Source organism: Ursus arctos, unplaced genomic scaffold (genome assembly GCF_023065955.2).
Source record: "Ursus arctos isolate Adak ecotype North America unplaced genomic scaffold, UrsArc2.0 scaffold_4, whole genome shotgun sequence".
Taxonomy (NCBI): domain Eukaryota; kingdom Metazoa; phylum Chordata; class Mammalia; order Carnivora; family Ursidae; genus Ursus; species Ursus arctos.
Window position 1 is genome coordinate 91,215,442 of NW_026623056.1, and position 26,332 is coordinate 91,241,773.

At 53.3% G+C, this 26,332-nt stretch overlaps 1 protein-coding gene across 1 annotated transcript in view; it reads left to right on the plus strand.

Moving 5' to 3' along the window:
- UMODL1 (uromodulin like 1) overlaps nt 1-26,332 on the plus strand; it is a 68,082-nt gene that overhangs the window by 33,531 nt on the left and 8,219 nt on the right. Inside the window, exons 12-20 of the mRNA XM_057306823.1 lie at nt 134-391; nt 8,635-8,747; nt 11,227-11,440; nt 13,784-13,921; nt 15,340-15,677; nt 20,336-20,481; nt 21,000-21,236; nt 21,460-21,619; nt 23,316-23,400. Of these exons, the coding sequence (XP_057162806.1) occupies nt 134-391; nt 8,635-8,747; nt 11,227-11,440; nt 13,784-13,921; nt 15,340-15,677; nt 20,336-20,481; nt 21,000-21,236; nt 21,460-21,619; nt 23,316-23,400 (1,689 nt within the window). The remainder of the gene's footprint in view (nt 1-133; nt 392-8,634; nt 8,748-11,226; nt 11,441-13,783; nt 13,922-15,339; nt 15,678-20,335; nt 20,482-20,999; nt 21,237-21,459; nt 21,620-23,315; nt 23,401-26,332) is intronic.

Here is a 26,332-nt window from a genome sequence, read left to right on the forward strand (position 1 = left end):
TTGTAGGCCTTCCCTGGGCTGGTGTCCCTAAGTAGTGTATTTGATGTTGGTGTTCGGTGAGGCTTCTCTGGTCCTCTCTCCTTGAAACACTGGATTGATTTCCATCTTCTCGGTGTTTATATCCACCTCCCAGTTCCTGTCCCCATCGAAAGGGTCACCGTCTCCAATGTGACCAGCACCAGCTTCCACGTGGCATGGGTGGCGGATCTCACCCTGCACCCCACCTTCCAGCTCACCCTGACCCCCATGCGGAGCCCCGCGGTGCACCTGGAGACCCGGAACTCAAGCCTGACGCTGTCGGGTCTGGAGCCTGGCGTCTTGCACCTGGTCGAGATAGCGGCCGAAGCCTGTGGGCCAGGAAGCGCCAAGGCCCGCCTGAAAGTGAGGACAGGTAATAGGTCTCAGAAACGCTTGTTGCCACTTGTTCTTAAGGGGAGGGAACAAGCATGAGAACGATTTTCAGTGCGTTCAGGTCCAAACGAGCTGGATTCCTTTGTGAGCGACTGGGTTTCTTTTTTTTTTTTAATGATTTTTTTTATTATATTATGTTAGTCACCATACAGTACATCCCCGGTTTCCGATGTAAAGCTCGATGATTCATTAGTTGCGTATAACACCCAGTGCACCATGCAATACGTGCCCTCCTTACTACCCATCACCGGTCTGTCCCATTCCCCCACCCCCCTCCCCTCTGAGGCCCTCAGTTTGTTTCTCAGAGTCCATAGTCTCTCATGCTTCATTCCCCCTTCTGATTACCCCCCCTTTCTTTATCCCTTTCTTCCCCTACCGATCTTCGTAGTTCTTATGTTCCATAGATGAGAGAAATCCTATGATAATTGTCTTTCTCTGCTTGACTTATTTCACTTAGCATTATCTCCTCCAGTGCTGTCCATGTTGTAGCAAATGTTGAGAACTCGTTCTTTCTGATAGCTGAGTAATATTCCATCGTATATATGGACCACAACTTCTTAATCCAGTCATCTGTTGAAGGGCATCTCGGCTCCTTCCACGATTTAGCTATTGTGGACATTGCTGCTATGAACATTGGGGTGCATATGGCCCTTCTCTTCACTACGTCTGTATCTTTGGGGTAAACACCCAGTAGTGCAATGGCTGGATCATAGGGTAGCTCAATTTTTAACTTTTTAAGGGACCTCCACACTGTTTTCCAGAGTGGCTGTACCAACTTGCATTCCCACCAACAATGTAGGAGGGATCCCCTTTCTCCACATCCTCTCCAACAATTGTTGTTTCTTGCCTTGTCTATTTTTGCCATTCTAACTGGCGTAAGGTGGTATCTCAGTGTGGTTTTGATTTGAATTTCCCTGATGGCTAATGATTTTGAACATTTTTTCATGTGTCTGTTAGCCATTTGTATGTCTTCATTGGAAAAGTGTCTGTTCATATCTTCTGTCCATTTTCTGATTTATTTGTTTCTCGTGTATTGAGTTTGAGAAGTTCTTTGTAGATCTTGGATACCAGTCCTTTATCTGTAGTGTCATTTGCAAATATATTCTCCCATTCCGTGGGCTTCCTCTTAGTTTTTTTGACTGTTTCCTTGGCTGTGCAGAAGCTTTTTATCTTGATGAAGTCCCATAAGTTCATTTTGTCTTTTGTTTCTCTTGCCTTTGGGGATGTGTCATGAAAAAGGTTGCTTTGGCCGATGTCGTAGAGGTTGCTGCCTATGTTCTCCTCTAGAATTTTGATGGATTCCTGTCTCACATCGAGGTCTTTCATCCATTTGGAGTTTATTTTTGTGTATGGTGTGAGAGAGTGGTCAAGTTTCATTCTTTTGCATGGAGCTGTCCAATTTTCCCAGCACCATTTATTGAAGAGACTGTCTTTTTCCCACCGGATGTTTTTTCCTGCTTTATCAAAGATTAGTTGCCCAAAGAGCCGAGGGTCCATTTCTGGGTTCTCTATTCTGTTCCACTGATCTATGTGTCTGTTTTTGTGCCAGTACCATGCTGTCTTTGTGATCACAGCTTTGTAGTACAGCTCGAAATCCGGCATTGTGATGCCCCCAGCTTTGTTTTTCCTTTTCAACAGTTCCTTGGAGATTCGGGGCCTTTTCTGTTTCCATACAAATTTAAGGACTATTTGTTCCAGTTCTTTGAAAAATGTCCTCGGTATTTTGATCAGGATAGCATTGAAAGTGTAGATTGCTCTGGGTAGCATGGACATTTTAACTATATTAATTCTTCCGATCCATGAGCATGGAATAATTTTCCATCTTTTTATGTCTTCCTCAATGTCTTTCAAGAGTGATTTATAGTTTCTAGATTATAGGTCCTTTACGTCTCTGGTTAAGTTAATTCCAAGGTAACGTATGGTTTTTGGTGCTATTGTAAATGGGATGGATTCCCTAATTTCTCTTTCTTCGGTCTCATTATTCGTGTACAGAAATGCAACTGATTTCTGAGCATTGATTTTGTATCCCGCCACATTACTGAATTGCTCTATAACTTCTAATAGTTTGGGAGTGGCTTCTTTTGGGTTTTCCGTATAGAGTATCATGTCATCTGCGAAGAGAGACAGTTTGACTTCTTCTTTGCCGATTTGGATACCTTTTATCCCTTTTTGTTGTCTGATTGCTGTTGCAAGGACTTCTAGTACTATGTTGAATAATAGTGGCGAGAGTGGGCATCCTTGTCGAGTTCCTGATCTTAAGGGAAAGGCTTTCAGCTTTTCCCCATTGAGAATAATATTTGCTGTAGGCTTTTCATAGATGGCTTTTATGAGATTGAGGAATGTACCCTCTATTCCTACACTCTGAAGGGTTTTAATCAGGAAAGGATGCTGTATTTTGTCAAATGCTTTTTCTGCATCAGTTGAGAGGGTCATATGGTTCCTGAGTCTTTTCTTGTTGACATGATGTATCACGCTGATCGATTTGCGAATGTTGAACCACGCTTGCATCCCAGGGATGAATCCCACTTGGTCATGATGGATAATCCTTTTAATGTACTGTTGGATTCTATTATCAAGTATCTTGTTGAGGATTTTGGTGTCCATATTCATTAGGGAAATCGGTCTGTAATTCTCCTTTTTGATGGGGTGTTTGCCTGGTTTGGGGATCAAGGTAATATTGGCCTCATAGAATGAGTTTGGTAGCTTTCCTTCTGTTTCTATTTTTTGAAATAGCTTTAGGAGAATAGGTATTATTTCTTCTTTGAATGTTTGGTAGAATTCCCCAGGAAAACCGTCCGGGCCTGGAGTTTTGTTATTTGGAAGGCTGTTTATCACTGACTCAATCTCTTCATAATTAATTGCCCTGTTTAAGAAATCAATTTCTTCCTGTTTCAGTCTTGGTAGTTTATAGGTTTCCAGGAAGGCCTCCATCTCTTCCAGATTGCTTAGTTTTTTGGCATATAGCTGTTGATAATAGTTTCTAATAATCCTTCCAATTCCATTGGTGTTGATCATGACCTCTCCTTTTTCATTCATAATTTTAATAATTTGGGTCCTTTCTCTTTTCTCTTGGATAAGTCTTGCCAGTGGTCTGTCAATTTTATTGATTCTCTCAAAGAACCAGCTTCTAGTCCTGTTGATCTGCTCTACTGTGCTTCTGGTTTCTAATTCATTGATTTCTGCTCTCATCTTGGTCAACTGCTTCCTCGTGAGTGGATTAGGCCTGTCCCTCTGTTGCTGTTCCAGCTTCTTGAGGAGAGAATATAAAAACTGCATTTTAGATTTTTCTATTCTTTTGAGTGAGGCTTGGATGGCTATGTATTTCCCCCTTAGGACTGCCTTTGCAGTATCCCATAGGTTTTGGACTGTTGTATTTTCATTCTCATTGGTCTCCATAAATTGTTTAATTTGATTTTTGATTTCCTGGTTTATCGAGTCATTCCTGAGCAGGATGGTTCTTAGTCTCCAAGTGTTTGAGTTTCTTCCAAATTTTTCCTTGTGGTTGAGTTCCAATTTCAGAGTGTTGTGGTCTGAGAATATGCAGGGGATAATTTCAATCTTTTGGTATCGGCTGAGACCTGTTTTGTGTCCCAGAACATGGTCTATTCTTGAAAATGTTCCATGGGCATTAGAATAGAATGAGTATTCTTTGGTTCTGGGGTGTAGTGTTATATATATATCTATGAGGTCCAACTCGTCGAGGATGGCATTCAAAGCCTTTGATTCTTTGCTTAGTTTTTGCCAGGGTGTTCTATTTCTGATAGTGGAGTGTTGAGGTCCCCTACTATTAATGTATTTTTATCTATATGTCTCTTTATTCTGGTTAAGAGTTGGCTTGTGTATCTTGCTGCTCCCCTGTTGGGGGCATATATATATTTATAATTGTCATATCCACTTGTTGAATACATCCTTTAAGAATAATATAGTGCCCCTCTGTGTCTCTAACTATAGTCTGTAGTTTAAAATCCAATCTATCTGATATGAGAATTGCTACCCCAGCTTTCTTTTGAGGTCCATTTGCGTGAAAGATGGTACTCCATCCCCTTACTCTCAGTTTGAATGCATCTTTGGGTTCGAAATGAGTCTCTTGTAGACAGCAAATGGATGGGTCATTTCTTTTTATCCAATCTGCAACCCTGTGGCATTTATGGGAGAATTTAAGCCATTAACATTAAGACTGAGTACTGAGAGATATGATTTTAATGATGCCATGTTGCCAGTAAAGTCTTTGTATTGGCTGTGACTTTCTGTTCTGTATCACTCTTGGGGCCTTTTTACTTTTATAGAACCCCCCTTAATATCTCCTGTAGGGCTGGTTTCGTGGTTACGAAATTGGTTAATGACTGTCGATTCTGAAATGTCCTTATTTCTCCATCAATTCTGAATGACAGCCTTGCTGGATAAAGGATCCTTGGCTGCATGTTTTTCTCTGAAAGAGCTTTAAAAATGCCCCCCCAACCCTTTCTCTCATTCCAGGTCTGTGTAGACAGGTCTGACGTAATTCTGATGCCTTTGTCTTGGTACGTGAGAAATTTCTTTGCCCTGGCTGCTTTCAATACTGTATCCTTGGATCTAATATTTGCGAATGCACTATGACGTGACGTGGTGTAGGTTTGTCGTGGTTGAGCTTGGGAGGGGTCCTCTCTGCCTCTTGGACACAAATGTTTGTTTCCCTCGCTAGATTAGGGAAGTTTTCAGCTACAATTTGTTCAAATATCTCTTCTAGACCTCTGTTTTTCTCCACCCCCTCGGGGATGCCGATGATTCTGACATTGGATTGTTTCATTGAGTCAGTAATCTCCCGTAACCTACATTCGTGGGCGTGGATTTTTTTAAGACCAGCTTCTATTTTCGTTTTTTCCTCTATTAACCCATCCTCCAATTCACTAACCTGTTCCTCTGCTTCAGTGACCCTGGCCATCAGAGCCTCTAGTTTTGCCTGCATTTGGCTCATAGAATTTTTAATTTCTGTCAGACTCGCTGTCATTTCTGTCCTTAGGGATTCTATATTCTCAGTAACCTTTTCGTTAATAGTTTTTTCAATTCTACTCATCATTTTGACCATTGTTACTCTGAATTCCATTTCTGATACTTTGGTTACATCCATATCCATTATTTCTGTGGCAGAGGCCACAGACTCACTGTCTTTTCTTTGCTGGGGGGGGCTTCTCCTTCTTGTCATTCTGATGAGGAGAGGTTGCGGGGTTGTCCAGAGCCCAAATTATTGACTGGGTCCCAGGCCGTGCCCCTTGTTTTATAGGGATCTTAGGGATGTGGGCTTCTTCTTTAAAGATTTTATTTATTTATTTATGTGGCAGCCAACCAGCGAGAGAGGGAACAGAAGCAGGGGAGTGGGAGAGGAAGAAGCAGGCTCCCAGTGGAGGAGCCCGATGAGGGACTCCTTTCCGGAACTCCGGGATCACGCCCTAAGCCAAAGACAGGCGCTCAATGACTGCGCCACCTAGGCGCCCCGGGTTGTGGGCTTCTTGATTTTTCAGCCTGCCTTCTGTGTTCTGGGGGAGGGGCCTGCCGCGCCGATACTCAGGCAACCCTGTTTGGTTAGAGTCTCCGTGTCCCCTGCGAGGGAGGATGGGGATGGGCACTCTCTGAGCCGGTATTTCCAGGCTTTTGTTCTCTGGAGGCTTTCCCTGGTGGTCTGTTGTGCCTCTTCTGAGAGTCAGAGCAGCAGCGGCCGAATTTCAGCCTCTGTCACAGAACAGAGGGATTGCGGCCCGTTCTCCACTGATGCTCTGGCCACTTTAACTCTGTTACTGTTGGTGCTGCTCAACCCTAGCGTCCCGGGATGTGCGCCCCACCCGGCGTCCCTGCCCTCACTTCCAGGGCCGGCGCGACTCTGTCCTTTGTGTTTCTAACGCCGCCAGCCGCCCCGCGTGCTCCCGGATCTCCGGGTCTCAGTCTATGCCCGGTGAGCACACCGGGATTCCGGAGTTCCGTGAGAAGCCTGGTGGCGCACGCACCCGGTTCAGGGTCTCAGTCTGCTGTTTCGCGGGTGCCGACCGCGAGTCCGCCCGCTCCCCCGTGCAGGTGGCCCGCCAGCCGCCCCGCGTGCGCTCCGGGAGCTCCTGGTCTCAGTCTGGATCCAGTGAGCACACCGGGATTCCGGTGTTCCGGTGTTCCGCGAGATGCCTAGTGGCACGCGCTCCTGGCTCACCGGTCTCAGTCCACTCTCTCGCGGGTGCCGGTCCGTGAGTCCGCCCGCTCCCCCGTGCAGGTGGCTGCCGCTTCCCGGCGCCTGAACGCGGCGGCTCCCTCCCCTTTCCATTTATCTTCTGATATCTGTGCGCGGTTTCACGGCTCCCCTCTTCGTACCTCAATACTCAGCGCTGGGGATGTTCATTTGTAGAGATCCAGATGTATCTTCCTGCGTCTCAGGCTGATTCCGTGGTTATTTAGGCTGGTCTGGTACTGATCCAGCTCGACTCGGGACCGGCTGAAAAAGGGGTCCCCTACTCCTCCGCCATCTTAACTCTGCCCTCGCGACTGGGTTTCTTATCGGCCTAGGAATGAATGCCTGGCTGTGTTCACACGGGGCTGGCTTGCGAAGGCCAGCCAGGAGGCGGCGCATTTCAGGGAAAGGCAAGGGGCAGATTGTGGGCAACGCAGGGGCACAAAGCACTCAGGACTCTGACCGCAGAGGTGGCAGCCGCTCCCTGCCCTGTGTCCCATGGGTACGTTGCAGGAAAACACGTGTTGTGCTGGTGTACTGAGTGTTTTGCACGCCCTCTGATTGATTTTTTCTGCTCTCAGCGGACCTGGACTTGGCTTCTAGGAAGGACAGATAGACAGTGGGAAGTCAGACAGTCGGACAGCTCAGCTATCACAGTTGTGATCGTTATGTGTTCAGATAAATCCCTTGTTTCTCCTTCTTTGCACCTGTCATCCAGATGTTTTCCTGAATGTCTAACTTGCTCGAACAGCCAAGGGCTGGCTGATGTTGCAGACGGGTCCTCAGATCTTGGGCAGCTGTCTCAGGGCTGATGGCAGTGTTCTCCAAGGTGGGGAGCACAGCCCTTGAGGGGGCTAGTAAGAAGAGCCTATAGGTTCTGTTTGTGTCCCTTAAAGTACTGATTAGCTGTGGACTGGGAAATCCGGGAAGACGGTGTGCAAGGACACTCTCCGGCAGGTTCATGGTGAGCCTCTGGAGAAGCATGGTCACTGTTGGCCACCCGTCAGTCAGGGTGGCCTCTGAGAGCCGGTGCTAGGCTGTCAGTATCACTGTGGACAGTCTCACCTGCTGGAGGGAGGAGCTGCCCGTGGGCATGTGACCCGTGCCTGGGGTGAGTCCATGTCCCTTGTCACCTGTGCACCTGTCCTGCTCCTGAGGCTCTTAGATCAGGCTGCACACCCCAGTTGTTGTGTCTGGACCAGTGGCCCTCAGGTGCCGCAACAGCAGGAACCCCAAGGACATGGATTTGGGGGTCATCCAGCCATGCATCCTGGGATGGCTTTGTGGTTCGTCCTTGGCCTGGGCAACGAGCCGTGGGTGCAGGACTCTCGGCCCCTGCCAGGAGAACCTTGGCCTTTCCTCCACTGCCTGGAATACTGGGCACGTAGCAGACGCATCACAGATATCTGGTGAAGGACTGAATGAGGTGGCTGCCGTGCCGGACACCAGGATGTGGCCAGGCAATGTTCCTGGATCACGTTCTTGTATCAAGGCTTCCCAGAAGCCCCATGTGGAGGGAACAGATTTTAATTGAGTAGGGACTGTCCTTAAGCTGCAGAGAAATAGTGCTCTAGGGGGAGGGAGAAGAGAATCGGGACCTCTGGGCACTCTGCCGTGAGCTGCGGGCTCTGACAGCGGCGGGGCAAGGCCTCCCCACGTCTTGATTTGCCTGGGAAAGCCAGGGGTACGCCTGTGGCCCCAGCATAATTAATCAATAGCAGCTCCTTTCACTCTCAAAGTTGTCCCTGCTGGTAAATCACCTGGATGCCGTGTGTGCGCAAAGAGCAGTACAGGGGCAGGGAGGAGAGTGGAGGGGTTCCAGAAGGTTCTCTCTCTGGGCTCAGGCCATGGGCGGTGCCCTCTGGGGTCGGTGGGCTGCATCTGTGTGTGCCGGGCACCGTCAGCCTCGATGTCATGTTCTTTCCGGCCACCAGGAAAATGTCGACATGGAGACGTGCTACCAAATACATGACCTAATGCTTTTACTGCAGCCTAACGCGTTACCGTTCCAGACGTGTTTATTCTCCGTCCTGCAGCGGCTCAGAAACTCAGAGGCCAAGTCAGAATCGCAGACGTCAGGTACGTGGAGGCCTTCCGCAATACCAGCAGCAAGGAGTATCTGGACTTCCAGGAGCGGTTCTTTAGGATGGTGAGCTGGGGAAACTGCGCCTTCCTTTCGGGATGTGCCGAGGGAGGTGGGCAGGATCCCAGTCACAGCCGAGCAGGACGGAGACTTGAAGGGGCTCCGGACCCCTTATTTCCCAAGGCAGCTAGGAATCCGGCTGCGTGCCGGGGGGGGGGGGGGTGTGCTTGGCGCCCCTGGGTCCGCCGCAAGAAGCATCGGCAGGTGGGAGCCATGCCTGGCCCTCTGCTGTGCCCGCCCTCGCACTATTAGCTGTTGAGCGAGCCCGCTTCATCGAGGTGGGACCCCGTGGAGCAGAAAGCCTAATGAAGGAAACGTTTTAAAATACTGACGTCTATTTCACAGATCCTAAAATTCACACTTTAGAAGGGCTTAGTGCCGTGGTTGAGGTTTTATTTGTGAAATGGTGCAACTGTCACCACTCATTCCAGAACATGCCCATCACCCCCGAAAGAAGCCCGGTGCCCCTTCGCGGCGAGTGTCCCCGCCCCCCGCCCCCGGCATCCCTGACACCCGCCGCGGTGCTGTCCTTGTGGATCGGCCTGCCCTGCACGCCTTACGTGCACGGAATCATGCCAGACGAGACCTTCCCTTCTCTCTCTGGGCGGGGCTTCGGGGCAAGTGCGTGGGGGGGGGGGCGGCACTTGACTGCTCTTTACGGCCAACGCTCCGCCAGGCGGACGGGCTGCGTGTTGCGAATCCATTCACTCGCTCAGGTGCCGGGGGGGGGGGGGGGGGGGGGGGGGGGGCGTCCCGTTCCCGGCGAGCGAGAATAAAGCTGGTGGTGTTTTCCCTAACCTCCTGGAGCTTCCCCTGCTGTCCGCGCACTCCCAGAGATGCTGTAGTGTTACAGGGCAGTCCGGGCGGCAGCTCCGCCTTCTTTTTTGCTGGAGGTCGGATTCCCTTCCACGCACAGAGGAGGCGCTGGTCATGATCTCGTGCTCTTGTTTGTACCTGGGCATCTCCTCTGAGTCAGCTTTTCCTCACTGCAGGGTTCGGCAGCGCCGCCTCGGGGCGGGGCGAGCTCCCACCCCAGCGTGACACCTGCATTCTGTTCTACCCGAAAGACATTACTGGCTGATAAAGTGGGCCCCGCTGCCTCCAGGAAGCGTCCCTCTGGGGCTCCTCGGGATCTGGGAGTCTGCCTCATTTGTTCTGGGTGCCCAGCTCCCGGTGCAGTGCATGGATTCGAGAGCTGCTGGCGGTCCGATTCCCTGGCTGCTTTAGGTTCCGCCATGGTCACACGTAATACTAAGCGGCAGCACTGAGCATCAGCCCGCAGAGCTCTGGGGGTCACCCGCGGCAACCCCATTTGCACTCAAATGTCTGACGAATCCTTCCTCTTCAAACCATGTCATTACTCTCCTACTTCTGGGGACCATTGTCGGTTTGTCTAGAATTTCAGCATAGCAAATCATTGTGCAATGTAGCACATATATAAGGCTTTAGGACAAATTTTGGGAGGTTGTGGGTTCACGTGGCGCCTTGTCCCTTGTCACTTCTTAGCGGGGGGCCTGGAACTTTGCTTTGAGATGGATTCGAAATGCAACCCAAAGTGACTTTAATCCAAGTCTGTGACAGATTGCTCTCTGGAAGTCCCAGACAAAAAAAGAGAGACAGAAGGACAGAGAGACAGAGACAGAGAAGAGGCAGCTATTCCAGTGGTGATGATGGTGGCCAGGGGACTGTGGGGTGACAGCAGATTTGCTCACGTTGGCTGTCCCAATGCTGGGAAGCGAATCCGTGAGCCTGTGCCTTGAGCCACCAGCCCTCGCAGGGTCCAGATGAGGGCGAGGTTTTCTGTGAGGCCGGACCCTGGAGGTGCACTTTTCCATAGAGCACTCGCGCTGTGTGGACTGTTTAAAGCCACAACATGGTCGTGTGTCTCTCTGGGCATTTTGGCTGTGCGGGGCCAGGGAGGAATATCACGGCGTGCGAGGTAGGATTCTGTCCAAGGTGGTAGAGTGAAAAGCAAGGGCAGGAACGGCCTGTCCCTGCAGGAAGGCTCACAGGAAGCAGTTTTGGGGAAGTGGGGGGAAGAATGGGAGGGAAGTGGTTCTGCAGGATCAGGAGTAAAGGAATTGTTCTAGAAAACACTCAGTGAGAGCGAGGTGTCCCCACCCCCCATGACCACCCGTTCAGCCCCTGCCCTCCGTGGCTGTGCACTGAGAATGGCAGATTCTAAATGCTGTCCTGACCCCCCCTTGTGTGATGTGCCCCCCAGGATTGGGCTTTGGCATCTTGTCCACACCAGCCAGCAGATGTGCTCTGCCAGGGAGGGGGGGGGGAACGGGGCTCTTCCCGTGGCCTCAGGACCCACAGGCACTTCTGCTGGGCTTGGGACATGGCACATGGGCCCGGGCCCAGCACTGACCTCTAGCCTTGGCCTTTTTGCTGCTGGCCGGACTCCCAGGCGGTGCCCCTGGGGTCAGGTACCCGGCTTCCTCTCTGTGGGCGGCTCTTTTCACGTGCGGTCTCTCTAAAGGTGCGGGCTTCCTTGCCAGCCGCCATGCTTCGGCTCGTGGACACCGGCAGGGTCCAGATGGAGGTGACACGCATCGCCAACGGCAGTGTCGTGGTGGAGTTTAACCTGCTCATCACCGCAGACGTGGATGTCCACGAGGTGTCCGCCGCGTTCCTCGTGGCCTTTCAGAACGCGTCTCTGCTGCAGGCGGTCGGAGGGGACACCTTCATACGGGGTAGGTGGAGGCCGGGCCCCACGGAGACACACCGTGTTCTGGGAGGGAGGCCGAGAGAGCCCGGCTCCTGCCTTCGTTTGGAAGATGTCACCCCGTGCACCTCCTCTTAGGGGCCCCCCTGCAGGAGGTGAAAGTGGGGAGCAGGAGGGACCCTCATCTCTCTTATCGCTGCTGTGTTGTTTCTGAAGGGCTGGGGCCGGAAGCATCCTGGCGTGGAGCTGCGCAGGGGCCCAGAGGAGCTGCTCCCTTCCCGGGGCCGCGTCCCGCCGGGCCGCCTCTGTCACCCGTGTGACTGCCGGCCACACTTCCTCCCGAGCGCGGTCTCCGGGGAGATCCCGGTAAAAGCCGTTGGAAAGAAAAGCAGGGGCAAAAGGCAATTTAGATCTCTCTCTCGAGTCGTATTTGTCAGCTTGAGCTGTCATAACCGAATACCACAGACGGGGCGGCTTAGGCAACACAAGTGTACATTCTCAGCTCGGGAGGCTGGACGTCCGACGTCCAGGGGCCGGCGGGTTTGTTTTCTGGGGCAGGGCCCTCCCTCTGCCGTGTGGACAGAACCTTTTCGCTCTGTCCCTGTGTGCGCGCAGAGCTCCGGTGCCTCCTGTTACAAGGACACCACCCCTGTTGGGTTAGGGTCCCTCCTTACGGTCACATTAGCAGCTGTGGCTTCAACCTATGCATTAAAAAAAAAAAGATTTTATTTATTTAATTGGCAGAGAGAGAGAGCACAAGCAGGGGGAGCGGGAGAGGGAGAAGCAGACTCCCCACTGAGCAGGGAGCCGGATGTGGGGCTCGATCCTAGGACCCTGGGATCATGACCTGAGCCGAAGGCAGACGCTCAACTACTGAGCCACCCAGACACCCCAACGTATGCATTTTTGGGGCACAATTCAGTTCATAGCACGTAGCATACTTGAAAATAAATGACAAAAAACTCAGAGTTACGTGTACAAAAACAATCAGAGACCATGTAAGTTATTCTTCTGGTTTTTGGAATGAGAAGGATTTTCTAAGTTTAAAAATAGAAGGCAAACAAGCCCAGAGGGGTAAAGGCTGAAATATTTGACTCTATAAAAATGTCAGCCTTTATATTAAACAAAATAAAGGCACCATGGTGAAGGAAGCAACACCCCCACAACATAGTTTGAATGACCTGGTGAAGAATTACATCCCAAATAGAGAGAGAGACCGCACGTGTCAATAACAAGGTGCTAAGAACTGAATTGATCCTTATGACTAAGATAAGTGCACGCCGGACGTCGGGACCCACCCCAGACAATGGGGACCCACCCCAGACAATGCAGGACAGAAGAGACGCAAAGGAGGAGCAAAGAGCGATAATCACGGACATTCCCACGGAAATGGGTCCTCAGGTCCATCTGGAAGCAGTGGGGTTTTAACTGGAAACACCTAACACTGGCCACACTGGGCCAGAGTGGGCCTCGCGGTGGGAACAGGATTTGTTCGCGCCTCCTGGAAATTAGTTTGACGATATTCGCCAAGAGCTTTACAGATGTCCGCCTGCTGTGGTTTGGGAGATTGCGCGCAGGACTTTAGCCTATGGAAATGGACCTTATTTCGGACCGTTGTTCATACACAGATATCCACGCTCACTGTTACTTTAAAAGTAGAAGCTTGCAAGTGGCCAATAGTCCTGTAACAGGGGAGATAGTAAGTAAATCGTGGCCCATCCATGCCCTGGACTGTCATGCAATTATTAAAAGTGAGGCTCATTGAGACAGAAAATATCCCGGAAACGGGTTAGGGAAGAAAGCAGGACTTGCGTGTGTGGGTGCAGTGTGACCCGAGCTGCGTCACAGTCTGTGTTTTCAAGGACGGAAGGGGATCGTCACCGTGCAAGCTCTGTTCTACTCGGGAGGCGGGCTTCGGTGTGGACCGTGCTCTTTGCTAGGCTGGCCTGAATTTTACCCATTTTCTGCAGTAAACCGGCATCACTGTGAGGAAGGGTAGCTGAGCGTAGAGACCAAAGCAGGCAAGTGGGCGGAGGGCCTTCTGCGGGACAGGCTTTCTGCGGGGTTGCCTGGGCCTGAGACCAGGGGCTGGGGCCTGTTCGCCCCTGATGAACTGCCCTGCCGCCCTGCCAGGGGACCAGGAACTCTCCTTCCCCAGTGGTCCCTACAGACGTCTGGACGCTGGCCAAGATGCAGGTGCCTCCCTGTCTCCTGGACTCCCCAGAGCCGGCCAGCTTTACTGTCACTCCATAATTTTCAACTCCACTGCCTGAGATGCAGGGTGGGGGGTCGTGTGAACAGCCAGCACGGAAGTGCCTTCAGGCCCCGTGACCCCATGACCATGTCCTGTTTTGTTTCTGATGTCGCGCAGATTACGACGAGTGTGAGAACCAGGAGCACGACTGTGAGCCGGGCGCGTCCTGCCGCAACACTCTGGGCTCCTTCACCTGCAGCTGCGTGAGCGATGCCCCCCGCTTCCCTGTGGAATATTCTGGAAGACCTTGTGAAGGTGAGAGTCCCATAACCCCTTTTCCAAGATGCTATCGGGTGATTTGTTCTTTTAAGGACGTTCGTTTGCAAAGTGCCTCTTTTCCAAACAAGGTCAGCATATTTTTATGTCCTGAACTAGTTTTCTAACGTGTGTGCTTGTGCGTGTATGTGCACACGTATGTGTCCCTTCACGCTCTCCCATGCATCTCCAGCCTCCTTGGTGGCACCTCGTATCTCCAAGTGCCTCCAGTGAGAAACTACACACTAAGGTCCACTGTGTTCTCTGATTCTAGAAGATGACCTCCAAACCCTAGGGTCCATGTGATAAGCAACATGTGGGAAATGTTTCTGCTCGGCCCCTTCTTCCCACCCAGTGCTTTCCCCATTAAATGGGGCCTCAGTGGATTCAGTGTTGACCCTGAGGTGACCCCTGCCATCCAGGGATCTGTAGTCAAGTAGAGCACTTGTCACCAGGAATATGGAATGTGTTCTGCTTGAGGTAGAAGCAGGAAGCTCAAAGGGACTAAGTTGTTGCAGCCCCATGAGTGTAGTCAGGGAGGGCTTCCTGGAAGAGGCATCTTAGAGCTAGTCTTAAAGGACAGCTAGGACAGCACTAGGCAGAGAGGGCTGCAGTGGGGCAGGGGGTGCTGGGTCCATGCAACAGTGAGAACAGAGCTCCTGATGGTGCCCATGGTCCCGGCGCAGTTCGGGCTGGCTGAAATGGGGGCACCTTCAGGAGAGGGGTGGGAGAGAGTGGGAAGCCAGCTCCCAAGAAGTAGGTGAGGCCAGTTGAGAAGGCAGTGAATGCCACTAGCAGGAGTTTGGACTACATCTTGGAGACGAGGGAGCTGGGTGAGGGGACAGAGCAGTGGACAAGCCCCGCCTTGAGAGAAGAGAAGGCAGGTGCCGGGGTGGCAAGTGATGGAGCCAGGCCCAGGGAGCGGGCTGGGATGGGTCCTGGTCTGCTTCATGCAGACTAGGGAGGAAGGCCTCAGAGAACCCTGCATGTCTTCACACGGTGCAGGTTGAAGCTGTGCCTTGAGGGAAGCAGGAAGCTGCAGTGGCGGCTAGGGACTCAGGATCCTGACAGTAAACATCATTAACCCACCTTAGAGATCAGAGGGCTTGTCACAGCAAGCCCACAGGCTCGGCCCACACCTGGCGTCAGCCTGGGAGAGTCCGGGGGGCAAAGGGCATGTTGGTCTCCTGGCCCATGGGAGCCCCTGGCAAGCCAAGCCAGGTCCCGCTGCAGGGCTGGCAGGAACGTGCGACAGGTGCATATGTGCGGCTGTGGCCAGAATGTGCAGTCCGGGTGTGTGCTGCTATTCCCGTCTGACCTCACCCCTGACCCCTCTGCGCGGGCCTCACAGGCCAGGCTCAGGTGGCAGACCCTAAACACAGACCCATACTTGGGTTTCATCTTCTCGTGCCTCGCAGGTGACTCTCCTGGCAACACAACCCAGGCTCCCGGCCCCTCTCTGGCACCTGGCCCGGAGCAGCTCCCCACCCCAGCAGGATCCAGGGCTGCCTCTGTGCCGGGTGCCAGCCGGGGCCCCCAGGACCCGCCCCAGCGGCTGAACCTGACGGAGGCGGTCAGGGTGCTCTGTGAGATCGAGAAGGTGGCCATCGCCATCCAGAGGCGCTTCTTGCAGCAGGAATCCATCCCTGAGACTTCCCTGTACCTGGGACACCCATCCTGCAACGTGAGCGACCACAACAGCACGCACGTGCTCCTGGTGGCCGGGTGGACTGAGTGTGGAACCGTCGTGCAAAGTGTAAGGGCTGGAGGGCCAGGCTCGGGTGCACACAGGGTGGGGGGCAGTGCACTAAGCATCAGGAACACCAGATGGGGAGGGGGCCATAACTGTCCCAGGGGACCAGGGGAGACTCTGCACCCCAGGGTCTCTGACTCTAAGTGGGGGACCCAAGAAAGGGGGACAGGATAGGGTAAGTTCTCACCAGGGACCAGACTGTGCCCTGGAATCAGGAGGGAGTTTTGAGCTCTGCCCTGCGGGATTCTGGTGCAAAGGGCCTGGGGTCAGCCTTGGGTTTAAAGAATACTTGCAGTGATTCTGAGGCATAGGCAGGATGGACAGCCAGTGAGAGAGGAAAAAGGCAGGAAAGCAAAGTGTGTCGACATGAGTGTCCAGCGGTGCAGATGTGTGAGAACGTGTGTGTATACACGAGTGTATGTGTGTGAGTGTGTGCATGTTTGTGCATGCTGGGCAGGCGGGCTCGTGTGATCAGAAGGATCTGGCCGGAGGAACTGTGGGCCTACGAGTGATTGTCTTCACTGCAGAGTCCTTGACAGGCTGACAGGTGCAGGGGCCTCCTTCCACCGCACGGAGGGAAGCCCAGTAGGGGTGCCGCCGCCCAGCTGGAGGCACTCCCGTCTCACCTGCAGGGACAGCTCTGGGCCCACGTGAGCTCCTCTGGTCTGCAGCACCCCCACGCCCCGTGTGCTGGGCTGACCGGCTCCAGGCCCTGATTCTTCCCAGATTGGCTCTACACCACAGTTAAGGCTCCTGTGTCCCTCTTGCCTCCCTCCTCCCAGCACCAAGTGCACTGAGCTGCTGGGAGGAGGGTGCCAGGGTCCTCTGTGAGCCCCGCCTCACTGGGCACTGGGGGACGGGGCAGCACTGGGCATGGTGGCCCCCTGAGAAATGTGCACACCTGGGACAGGACTTGTGGAAACTGACATGGTCCCCAGATGCGTGTGGGGAGGACTGTGTGCACAGCCAGGGGACACGTGACAGCGGCTGGGAGCGTGACGAGGTGGAAGGTGTCTGCTGGATCTGGGAGGCAGGGCCCTGGGTCAGGGGTTGTGCATGGAAGGGGCTGGTGTTGGGGGGGGGTGCTCACTGGGAGATGGTCTCAGCAGGGGACTGGCGTGGCAGTGGGGACAGGGAGGTTGTCCTCATGTGGGAAGTTGGTCCACTGGGCAGGGACTCAGGAACCCAGACTTCAGCCCCTAAGAACCTTGTGAGTGCAATTCGAGACCTTGTTTCCCCAAACGGGGTGGGGAAGGATAGTCCCATGGACCCACAGGTGGTGTTCCGCGTGCCTGGTGACAGTTAGGTCCTGGTATCCACGTTTAACCAATGGGACTTCGAGGCTCAGCAAGGTCAACGGGGGGGGTCAGGGTTGCCGTGCCTCCAAGGATCAGCCCTATGGCCTGTGACTCTGCCTTTCCAGAGGCCTTCTGGGGTACAAGGAGGGCGAAGGCCTTTGCACTCAGATGCTTCTGGTTGGAGCCTGGTCTCTGTACCCCCGTGGGGACACATGGGCCCCAGGCACAGGCTGGACTGAGCTGACAGGTAATATGCCAGATCAGGAGCAGGCTTGCCAGAGGCCCAGGTGCTAGGGCTGCGGGGTCAGCGTGCACGTGGACCTGTGGGGGGCGGGCAGCTGCAGGGTCAGTGTGGGTGTGGATGTGAGGGGTGAGCACCAGGCAGCTTCGGGGTCAGTGGCGTGTGGGGGGCAGGCAGCTTCGGGGTCAGCACGGACGTGGGCATGTGGGGGGCCATGGCAGAGTGGTGCACTGGCACAGTGGGTCTGCTTGCCTCTCTCGAGTGTGATTCCAGCCTCCTTGGGGGCTCTGGGTTGAAGGAGCCACTAGGATGTCCCCAGTGACCACAGAGCCTTTGTCAGCCCCCCTCCCACTTTCCAACCAGCACAATTTAAACCTGACCCTGGGGGCTTGCTTCTCTTTCTTAAGGATTCCTCAGACTCACGTGGAGGCGGGCTGCACTGATGATGGGTAACAGCTTCTTGGGGGCCCCAGTTACGAGCCCCAAAGCCCCAAAGTGGGCACAGGCTGGAGGGTGGGCACAGGCAGAGCTGTCCCCGAGGGTCTCAGGTCTAAGTTAGCACCCTGCAGCCTTGCAGAACCGAAGGGAACGATGCTGGAAATGATGTGGTCAGTGCAGCCAGGCTGTTCGGGGTGAGTCTCGTACCGATGGGCCGGGCCCCAGGGGCGAGCCGGCACGCTGGCTCTCTGCCTTTGTTTCCCCAGGCTACACAGACACCTGGTAGAGTTGTTACATTCAGTGGGGTTCAGGGCCCGTTCAGAGCAGAGGGAAATGCGTTTCTAATGAGTTATCTCAGCCCTGAAATCCACGAAAGTTCTTGATGTTTTTGACACTTGCCAAAAGCTAAGATTTTCCGAAGATAGACTTCTGCAAGTACAGTTAGCAGGCTCCACCGCCTCTTTTTTTTTTTTTTTCCCTTTGGTTAAGCAGTTTAAGTTTTACTGACCTCCTGATTTTTAGAAGCTAGATCTAAGGCTTTAGGGCTCCCTGCCTGGGTTTGCTGTGCTGTGTACAGATCGTCCTGAGACGCTCAGAGACACCAAGTGGTCCACGCCCCAGAAGATTCACCAGCGTATAGAATCCTCTTCACAAACACTTCCAGAATGCTCATGGAGACAGCAGGGAGCCATCCGGGTTGTCTGAAGCACTTTTCAAAGCGATTGTCAGAGGCACCGAACAGACGCCGTGGCAGCGTCTGGGGTACACACTGGCCCGGGTGCCCGGAGCTCAGCCCATCGAGACCTGACGCCGTGTCTGTTACGACTACACCTAGGGGAGCTTCTGCTTCTCAGCTGAAAGAAGCCACCAGACCTACAAACATCATGTAGAAAAGTATTGTGAAATATGGAGGGACAGATTCTAGCAAACAGAGACGGGGTAAATTTGACCGTGTTTCAGTGTTTCCATTTTTGGATACTGCAACTAAGAATCTGGGCAGGTTTGTTCCCAGAAGCTAAAGCAGCACTAGTCTCCACTAAGGAAAACAAATTCCAAGAATTAAGATGGTTTTCAGTAATTCTAATTTCACTATTTATATGGAAACCTGGAGACACCAATAATATCCAGTAGCTTCCAATATCAGTTAACGGCTGTGTGATGTGTTTGCCCGGGCCTGTGTCACAGACACATGAGGAAAATACACTTGCTGTATTTCTCATAAGTGAGCAGCAAGTAAGGGGTCGGTGTGGGAGCTGGAAAAGCAGAAGAGCATTGCAGACATCTTCCCTGCAGTGACTTTCAGTCCGGAACCATCGGCAGCAGCCCTCCCCCTCATGCTCCCGCACGCTTTGCACCACCTGGGACCCGCTCTTGCCAGAGCCTGATTGGCCCCTGGATTCGTGTCTCTATCAGATTTGTGGGTCCCATCAGCATGGCTGGTCTCCAGATGTCTTTTTGCAGCCCTCGCTGGCTGGCAGGCTCCCCGTGACCAGACGCTGCTGTGCAGCTCCGCATGGGCGCTGCCCTGCTGCCCGCACCACGTCTGGGGGCTCCTGCTTCAGGGGTTGTGGGTTTCCGTGGATGCTCCCCGATGTGGCTTCATCCACATAATTTTCCTCCACCCCTGGCTTCCTCCTCCTGGATGGTCTGGCTTATCTGTTTCACAGTTTCCCGTGTCTCTTGTGTACTTCTGAGCTGCTAAGGCCGGTGACTTTAGCAGAAGCCGTGCCACGGCCCCCACTACGTACCCACCACAGACAATCCGCAGCTGTCCTTGGCTGGCGCTGTGCCCCGTTCCAGTGGCAGCATAGGAGGAGTCCGTAAAGGGGTGCCGATCTTGCAAAGCCCACCACCATGACGATCAAACTCCAAGCCACGAACAAGCGGAAAGCTGCAAACGAATGTCACTGCAGGCATTCTGTCAGACGAGACTTGGTTCGCCTCCAGTGTAACGAGGGTGGTGTTCACAGAAGTATCTGTCTCCTCCTATCTGCTCTCTGCTGTAGCACCTTGTGCAAGTGCCCACCTCAGGCTCTCCGTCTCTGTTTTGGGCTCCGGAGAAATTCCGGAACTCTCGCGCGCTTTGGAAGGAGGATGGTCATGCTCTGGTGCCCTGCTGTCCAGAGAGTCTCTCCTGCTCAGTGTTCACACCGCAAGCAGCTAGTCCTTAATCCCAGCCGGCTCTCATGTTCTCTAGCTCCAAGCCTGTCTGCTCCGCACCTCTGTCTACAAGCTTCGCTTCATGCACAAGAACGGGCTCAGCGCTGTTCCCTGGGGGCTCCGGTGGGCAGTGTGTTCACACACCCCGAGTCCCCGTCATGATGACCGTCCCTCTCTGGAGGTTATCCTCTGCTCCCTGTTCTCCTTGTTACCCGCCCAGATGATGGCGCTGGGAGAGAATGCTGGTGGTCCAGTGCAGCTGGATATTGGGGATATCAGCTGATCCAGTTTGCCTCTGGTTCTCTGATGAGGAAAACGGGCATAGGACACAGGCTAAACCAGGGGTCGGGGCTTCACATGCTTTTTGGCATTTGATGTTAGGAAAAGATCAGGGTGTTTGTATTTGGCGGACAAGCTTTAGAGAAGAAGCACCCCTCCCCCAGCACCCAGAACCATGGTCTGCAGGCATGCTGGGGGGTGGCTGCTGGGGCCCGGGAGCGCACTGATGCCCTGTTTGTGTTCAGAACATGACGAATACGGTGGTGAGGACCATGCTGAGGAATGACCTGTCCCCTGAGGGCATCATCCACCACCTGAAGATCCTGAGCCCGATCCACTGTGCCTTCCAGAACGACCTCCTGACGTCGTCGGGCTACACCCCAGAGTGGGGGTGAGCGAAGAGCCCTCTTCCCATCCCGCCCCAGCTACCTGTCCTCTCTAGCGCCTTCACTTTGGATTTCTTTAGGGTTTCAATCACTTGAGGACCCTTTTGTGAGACTGACAGTGGCCAGGACTTGGTTAGTGACTGCCAGCTCCCCTAATTATTGTCTTCACTTCAAATTAGGACCGACCAAAGAAAGCCATACATACACCCTGGCCAATCACATAGGACGCCCCTGTCCTAGTGAGCCCGCCCACGGCTTCCCCATGACAATGCCTGCTGGAGCCTGCCTGGGCCTCCCTGTCCCACTGTGAGGCTGACCCCGCCCCTGCCTGTCCTCCAGTCTCCTCCAGACCCAAGTCAGGGGGCTGACAACCACTCCAGCCAGCTCAGAATAGGTAGCCTTTCCTTGCCCGTTCACATTGGGTGGCCTTCCTCTCCTTCCGTACTGCTCGGGGTTGCTTTCTGGGGAGGAATGGGAAGGGAGGGGCCGCAGCGGTGCACCTGCTGAAACTGCTGTGTCGCAGGGTTTTCACCATCATCGAGGACCTCCACGGAGCTGGCAGTTTTGTGACTGAGATGCGGTTATTTATCGGGGACTCCCCTATACCTCGAAATTATAGTGTGTCTGCCAGCGATGACGTCAGGATTGAGGTGGGGCTCTGTAGACAGAAGAGCAACCTCAAGGTGGTCCTGACCGAGTGCTGGGCCACGCCGTCCAGCAACGCCAGGGACCCGGTCATGTTCAGCTTCATCAACAACAGGTGGGGATTGGGTGCAGCCTGCTTGGGGGCCTCTGAGTTCCCAGGCCCCCGTGGATATGCGGGGCTGGGTTTTCAGGGATGCCTGGGTCTCTGGGGAATGGGAGCGCTAGCGGTCCTTGTGCGGACGGACGCCGTGTGTGCAGAGGTGCTGGGAGGAAGCCCGTCCGGAAATGGGATGGGGGCCTGGCTCCTGACTCATGAGTCCCGGTCCCTCCCTTCCCAGCTGCCCCATCTCCAACACGCACACGAATGTGATCGAGAACGGGGATTCCAGCAAGGCCCGGTTTAAGCTGAAAATCTTCTCCTTCATCAACAACTCCATCGTCTACCTGCACTGCAGACTCCGCATTTGCATGGACTCGCCTGGGACCACGTGCAAAATAGTAGGTGTTTCACTTTTCTAAACTTGTGCTGGACTCGCACCCCTGTTGCTCCGAGGAGGGCTGCTCTGTTATCTGAAGCCCAGGGCTTGGGCGGCCCTGGGGCCCGACTTCTAGGAGGAGACATGGGGCCCTGCACACTGGGCCCCAAAAAGGCACGAAATGAGGTGTGGATGGTGGGCAGCCCATGGGTGGGCGACCCACGTGGTCAGATGGCCAAGCTGCATCCTTCTGGAGCCCATACCGTCGGCTGGTCATCACGTCACATCCCATTCCTGCCCGTGACGCTGTGGGGCTTCTCCTCTAGGTGGTTTCATATTATTTTTAGCCACGTTGGTGGAACGCTGCTGACTCCCAGCCGATGTGATATTGAATGAGAGGTTTCCCCCTATGTTCATCCTTCACACTGGGATCTTGAATAATTTTACATTCTCATTTCCTTAGACCTCTGAATGTGAAATATGCTTTGCAGTCCTGAGGTTTGAAAGCTCTTCTTCATACCAGACAAGTGTGTGGCTGACTGTCTCATGTTGTCTGTGCCCAGGACAGAGTAGAGAGCTCTGCTGGCCTGGGGTTCAGTGACAGCATGTTTGTCTCTCCTCTGGGGGATGGGCTCGTTCCCGTGCAGCTCGCGGAAACCCTGCAGTCTCCCCGGGTGACCAGTCTCCGAGCACCCCCAGGACACGCATTTGGTGGGTGTCGCTTTTTCTCACACAGTAGATCTTGCAGAAAAAAGGATTGAAAGGAACATAGAGCCCCAGACGCCCACCAGCCAAGGGCGGACACGAGCCCGCACCTGTTCGAAGCCCCTCAGAAAGACAATGAGTATTAATAGCCATAACCCCCCGGGCAGGGCTGCCAGTTCCCAGGGTTATTCTGGTTTGGCTTACACATTCCTTTCCACGTTCTGGTAGGAGGAGTGTTGTTCTGGTGTCCCGTGGCTGTAGGAACAGTAGCAAGGGGCAGCTGAAACTGGGGGAATGCGTCGCCTGAGGGGCTGGAGGCTGGACGTCCAAGATCGGGGTGGCAGGGCCGGCTCCCCCAGAAGGTGTGAGGGAGACTCATTCCAGCCTCTGTCCTTGTCGTGTAGACGCCGGCTTCTCCCTGTGTCTTCACAGCTGCCCTCTGCGCGTGTCTGTGTCTGTGTTCAACATCCCTTTTCATAAGGACACAGTCACATAGGACTAGGACCCACTCTAATGACCTCACCCTCACTTGGTCTGCAAAGACCCTGTTTGCAGATAAGGTCACATCCGCAGGCAGTGGGGGCTAGGGCGTCAGCATCTGTCCGGGGAAATAAAGCAGCCCAACGGGTGTGTAGTGAGAGGTCCGACCACGTCCCTGAACCTCCCTGCAAGGCTGAGGTGTGGAAAGGAGCAAGCGGCTGCAGCAGGCCACGGAGAATGCCAAGGTGACTCAGAGCCGACAGAGTGCCCAAGGGGCCCAGGGGCCTGGGCCTGGAGACGGCCCAGCAGGTGCTCTCTCGAACCTCCTTCCTCCAGGCCTTGCTGCCCACCGTCCCTCCTGTCGCTCTGGCAGAGCCCCGTGGTCCAGGCGGCCCAGGCCCCTCGTCCCCTTCCCCGTCTGAGCTCATCCGGCGTAACGTAGGGATCAGAGTCTCACCCTGACAGTGACCGCGTTTCTCAGAGCTGGAGTTCCGTTTAATTAATTTGAGCTTCCTTTCCTTTCCAAACAACAGAATTGCAATGACATCCGGTCCCTGAGAAGCGGTGAAGCATCTGCCACACACCAGATGTCCTGGGGGCCCCTCATTCGGTCTGAAGGTGAGTTGGTGATGCGGTTTAGTCAGTTAAAGAAAAGATGCGACTGGCTCCGTCTCCCACTCCCGGAGTGTGAATGCGCACGCCGCCACCAGGAGCCCCGGGCCCTGCAGGGTCCGCGGACTCACCACAGTGGGCGAAGGAGAGCCCCGATTCCAGCCTAGCGTCAAGTCCTTCCCATGCAGAGCCAGGCTGGCCCCTCCACAGCCCTAGTGGGGAGGAGCCCTCGGTGCCCACGCTGCCTGGGGGGGGTTGCGGGAAGTCAGCTCGCGCTTACGTAACACGGTACTCTGAGCTGCGTCACATGAAACCAGTAACGTCCTGACATGGGATCAATACACCATGTGGCAGGTTGGGAGGGAGAGGCTCGGGCCACGCCAGGTCGGGTTCTGTGTGTACTTGCGTGCGTGTGTGTACGTGTGTACCAGTGGGCGCACACACGAGAAAGCTGTTTATTCTGGGCTTGAATACATCAGAAGATGGGAAAAAAAAGGCATGGCTTTCTCCCTTGGTATAAAACTTCCACCAGCCAATTACATTCCATGTGATTTCAAAGACCACCATCACTTTGCCAGAAAAACGTTTTATTTCCTTTGAGATCAATTTTATTATTTTATTATTTTTTTATTTTTTTAAAGAATTTGGTTGGGGGAGATTGTGTGCTTTTGGTATGAAGACAGAAACTGCTAGCTTGTCCCCCAGTATCTGTCCTCCTCTCCTTCATAGTCATGGAACCCCCCCAGATTTTCGCTGGCATGTGGCTTCCAGGAGTAAACACTGTCATTCCCAGCCAACCTGGCAGCCAAGTGTGGCCATATGAAGAAGTTCTGGCCAATGGGGTGCAAATGGGAGGTCAGGTGACAGCTCCCGAGGGGCTGCCCCTCATGTGCCCCTTTCTTCCTACTGCCTGGCAGGGGCGGGGGGGGGGGGGTGGCTGCAGTCAGCCGCCTGGTGGACCCTGAGGGCCCTGGGGACAGGAGCTCGGAGAAGCTCCCTTCCCAAGGACACCACAGAGCAAGTGTGCCAGGCCTGGCCTCCAATCTCCGAGTTTTGCCAGAAAGAAATAAACTTCCATGCTCCTTGTCACGGCTATTTTGGCTTTTTCTCCTTTTGTAGCTAAATGTAATCCTGGTTGATTTTCCTTTTTTATTGGTTTTCTCCCTCTCTTCGATGGCCGTCCTGGCCTCGCTGTACCTTCCTGTGCAAGAACGTCGGGGTTTTGGATATGGGGTCGAGTGTGATCGAGTCTGATCCGGGCTTGGGAAGGAAGCTGAGGGAGCAGGAGGAGGGAGGGAGGGCCTCTGGACCAGCGATTCCAACTGCTGTTTCTCATCCAAAGTATTTGTGCAATTTTAAAGATTCCAGGTTTGGGAGCCTACGAATGTTGAGTTTCTGGAGCTGGACTCTGGGCTCCGGGGTCTGCACTGGTCATCAGGCAGTTGCAGGACCCATCCTAGGACTGCATGCTTCCTCTACCCTCTTCATTTTCTCGAACTGCTAAGGAGAACCGGTTGACCAGGGGCCCTAATATGCATTCTCATTTATAGAAATGGAACTTCTACTTATTCACAAATATTATAGATCACGCCAAAACTACTGGAGTGGAAAAAGCACTGGGCTTGGAGTTAAGAGACCTGAGTTTGACATTAGTGCTTCTAGTTGTGTGGTCTTGGGAAAATCACTGAGTCTTCAGATCCAATCCATCCTTCCATCATTCCTCCATCCGTCTACCCACCCAACCATCCATCCACCCATCCATCCATCCGTTCATCCATTTATCCATCCGTCCGTCCACCTACCCTTCCATCCAGCCATTCACATTCCTCCATCCACCCATCCATTCATCTGTTTACCTGTCCATCCATCCATCCACCCATCCATCATTCCTTTATCCATCCATCCACGCACTCATCCATCCATCCACCCATCCATCCATTCAGCCATTTATCCATACATCCATCCACCTACCCTTCCATCCAGCCATTCACATTCCTCCATCCACCCATCCATTCATCTGTTTACCTGTCCATCCATCCATCCACCCATCCATCATTCCTTTATCCATCCATCCACGCACTCATCCATCCATCCACCCATCCATCCATTCAGCCATTTATCCATACATCCATCCACCTACCCTTCCATCCAGCCATTCACATTCCTCCATCCACCCATCCATTCATCTGTTTACCTGTCCATCCATCCATCCACCCATCCATCATTCCTTTATCCATCCATCTACGCACTCATCCATCCATCCCTCCATCCATCCATTCAGCCATTTATCCATACATCCATCCACCTACCCTTCCATCCAGCCATTCACATTCCTCCATCCACCCATCCATTCATCTGTTTACCTGTCCATCCATCCATCCACCCATCCATCATTCCTTTATCCATCCATCCACCCTCTCATCCATTCATCCATTTATCTGTCTATCCTTGTACCCATCCATCCACCTCCCCATCCATCACTCCTGTATCCATCCATCCATTGATCTAGCATTCCTTCCTCCATCTATCTATCCACCCAGCATCCATCCATCTGTCCATCCACGCACCCACTTAGTCATTATTTCATCCGTCTATGTGACAGGCATACATCTCTACTAAGTGTCCTGCACTCTCCTTTTTCTGTGCAACGTGGGTGACTACATTGTGCCTCATTTCCCTCATCTATAAAATGGGAGCAATAATAATTTCTAGTTTATACAGTGCCTTGTCCATAGAAATTACAGGGTAAGTGTTCGTTGTCACCATTTGTAACCAGCAGAGTACCACAGTAACCACCGTTGCAGAGAACAACAAATACAATACGGGGATAAATCGTCAGGCTCAGAAACAAGGGCTCTAATTATTCATTTTGTTCTTCATTATTTCTCGTTGTATTATTAGCTTTTGTTTGCTCCATGACTGTGCCACACAAATATCC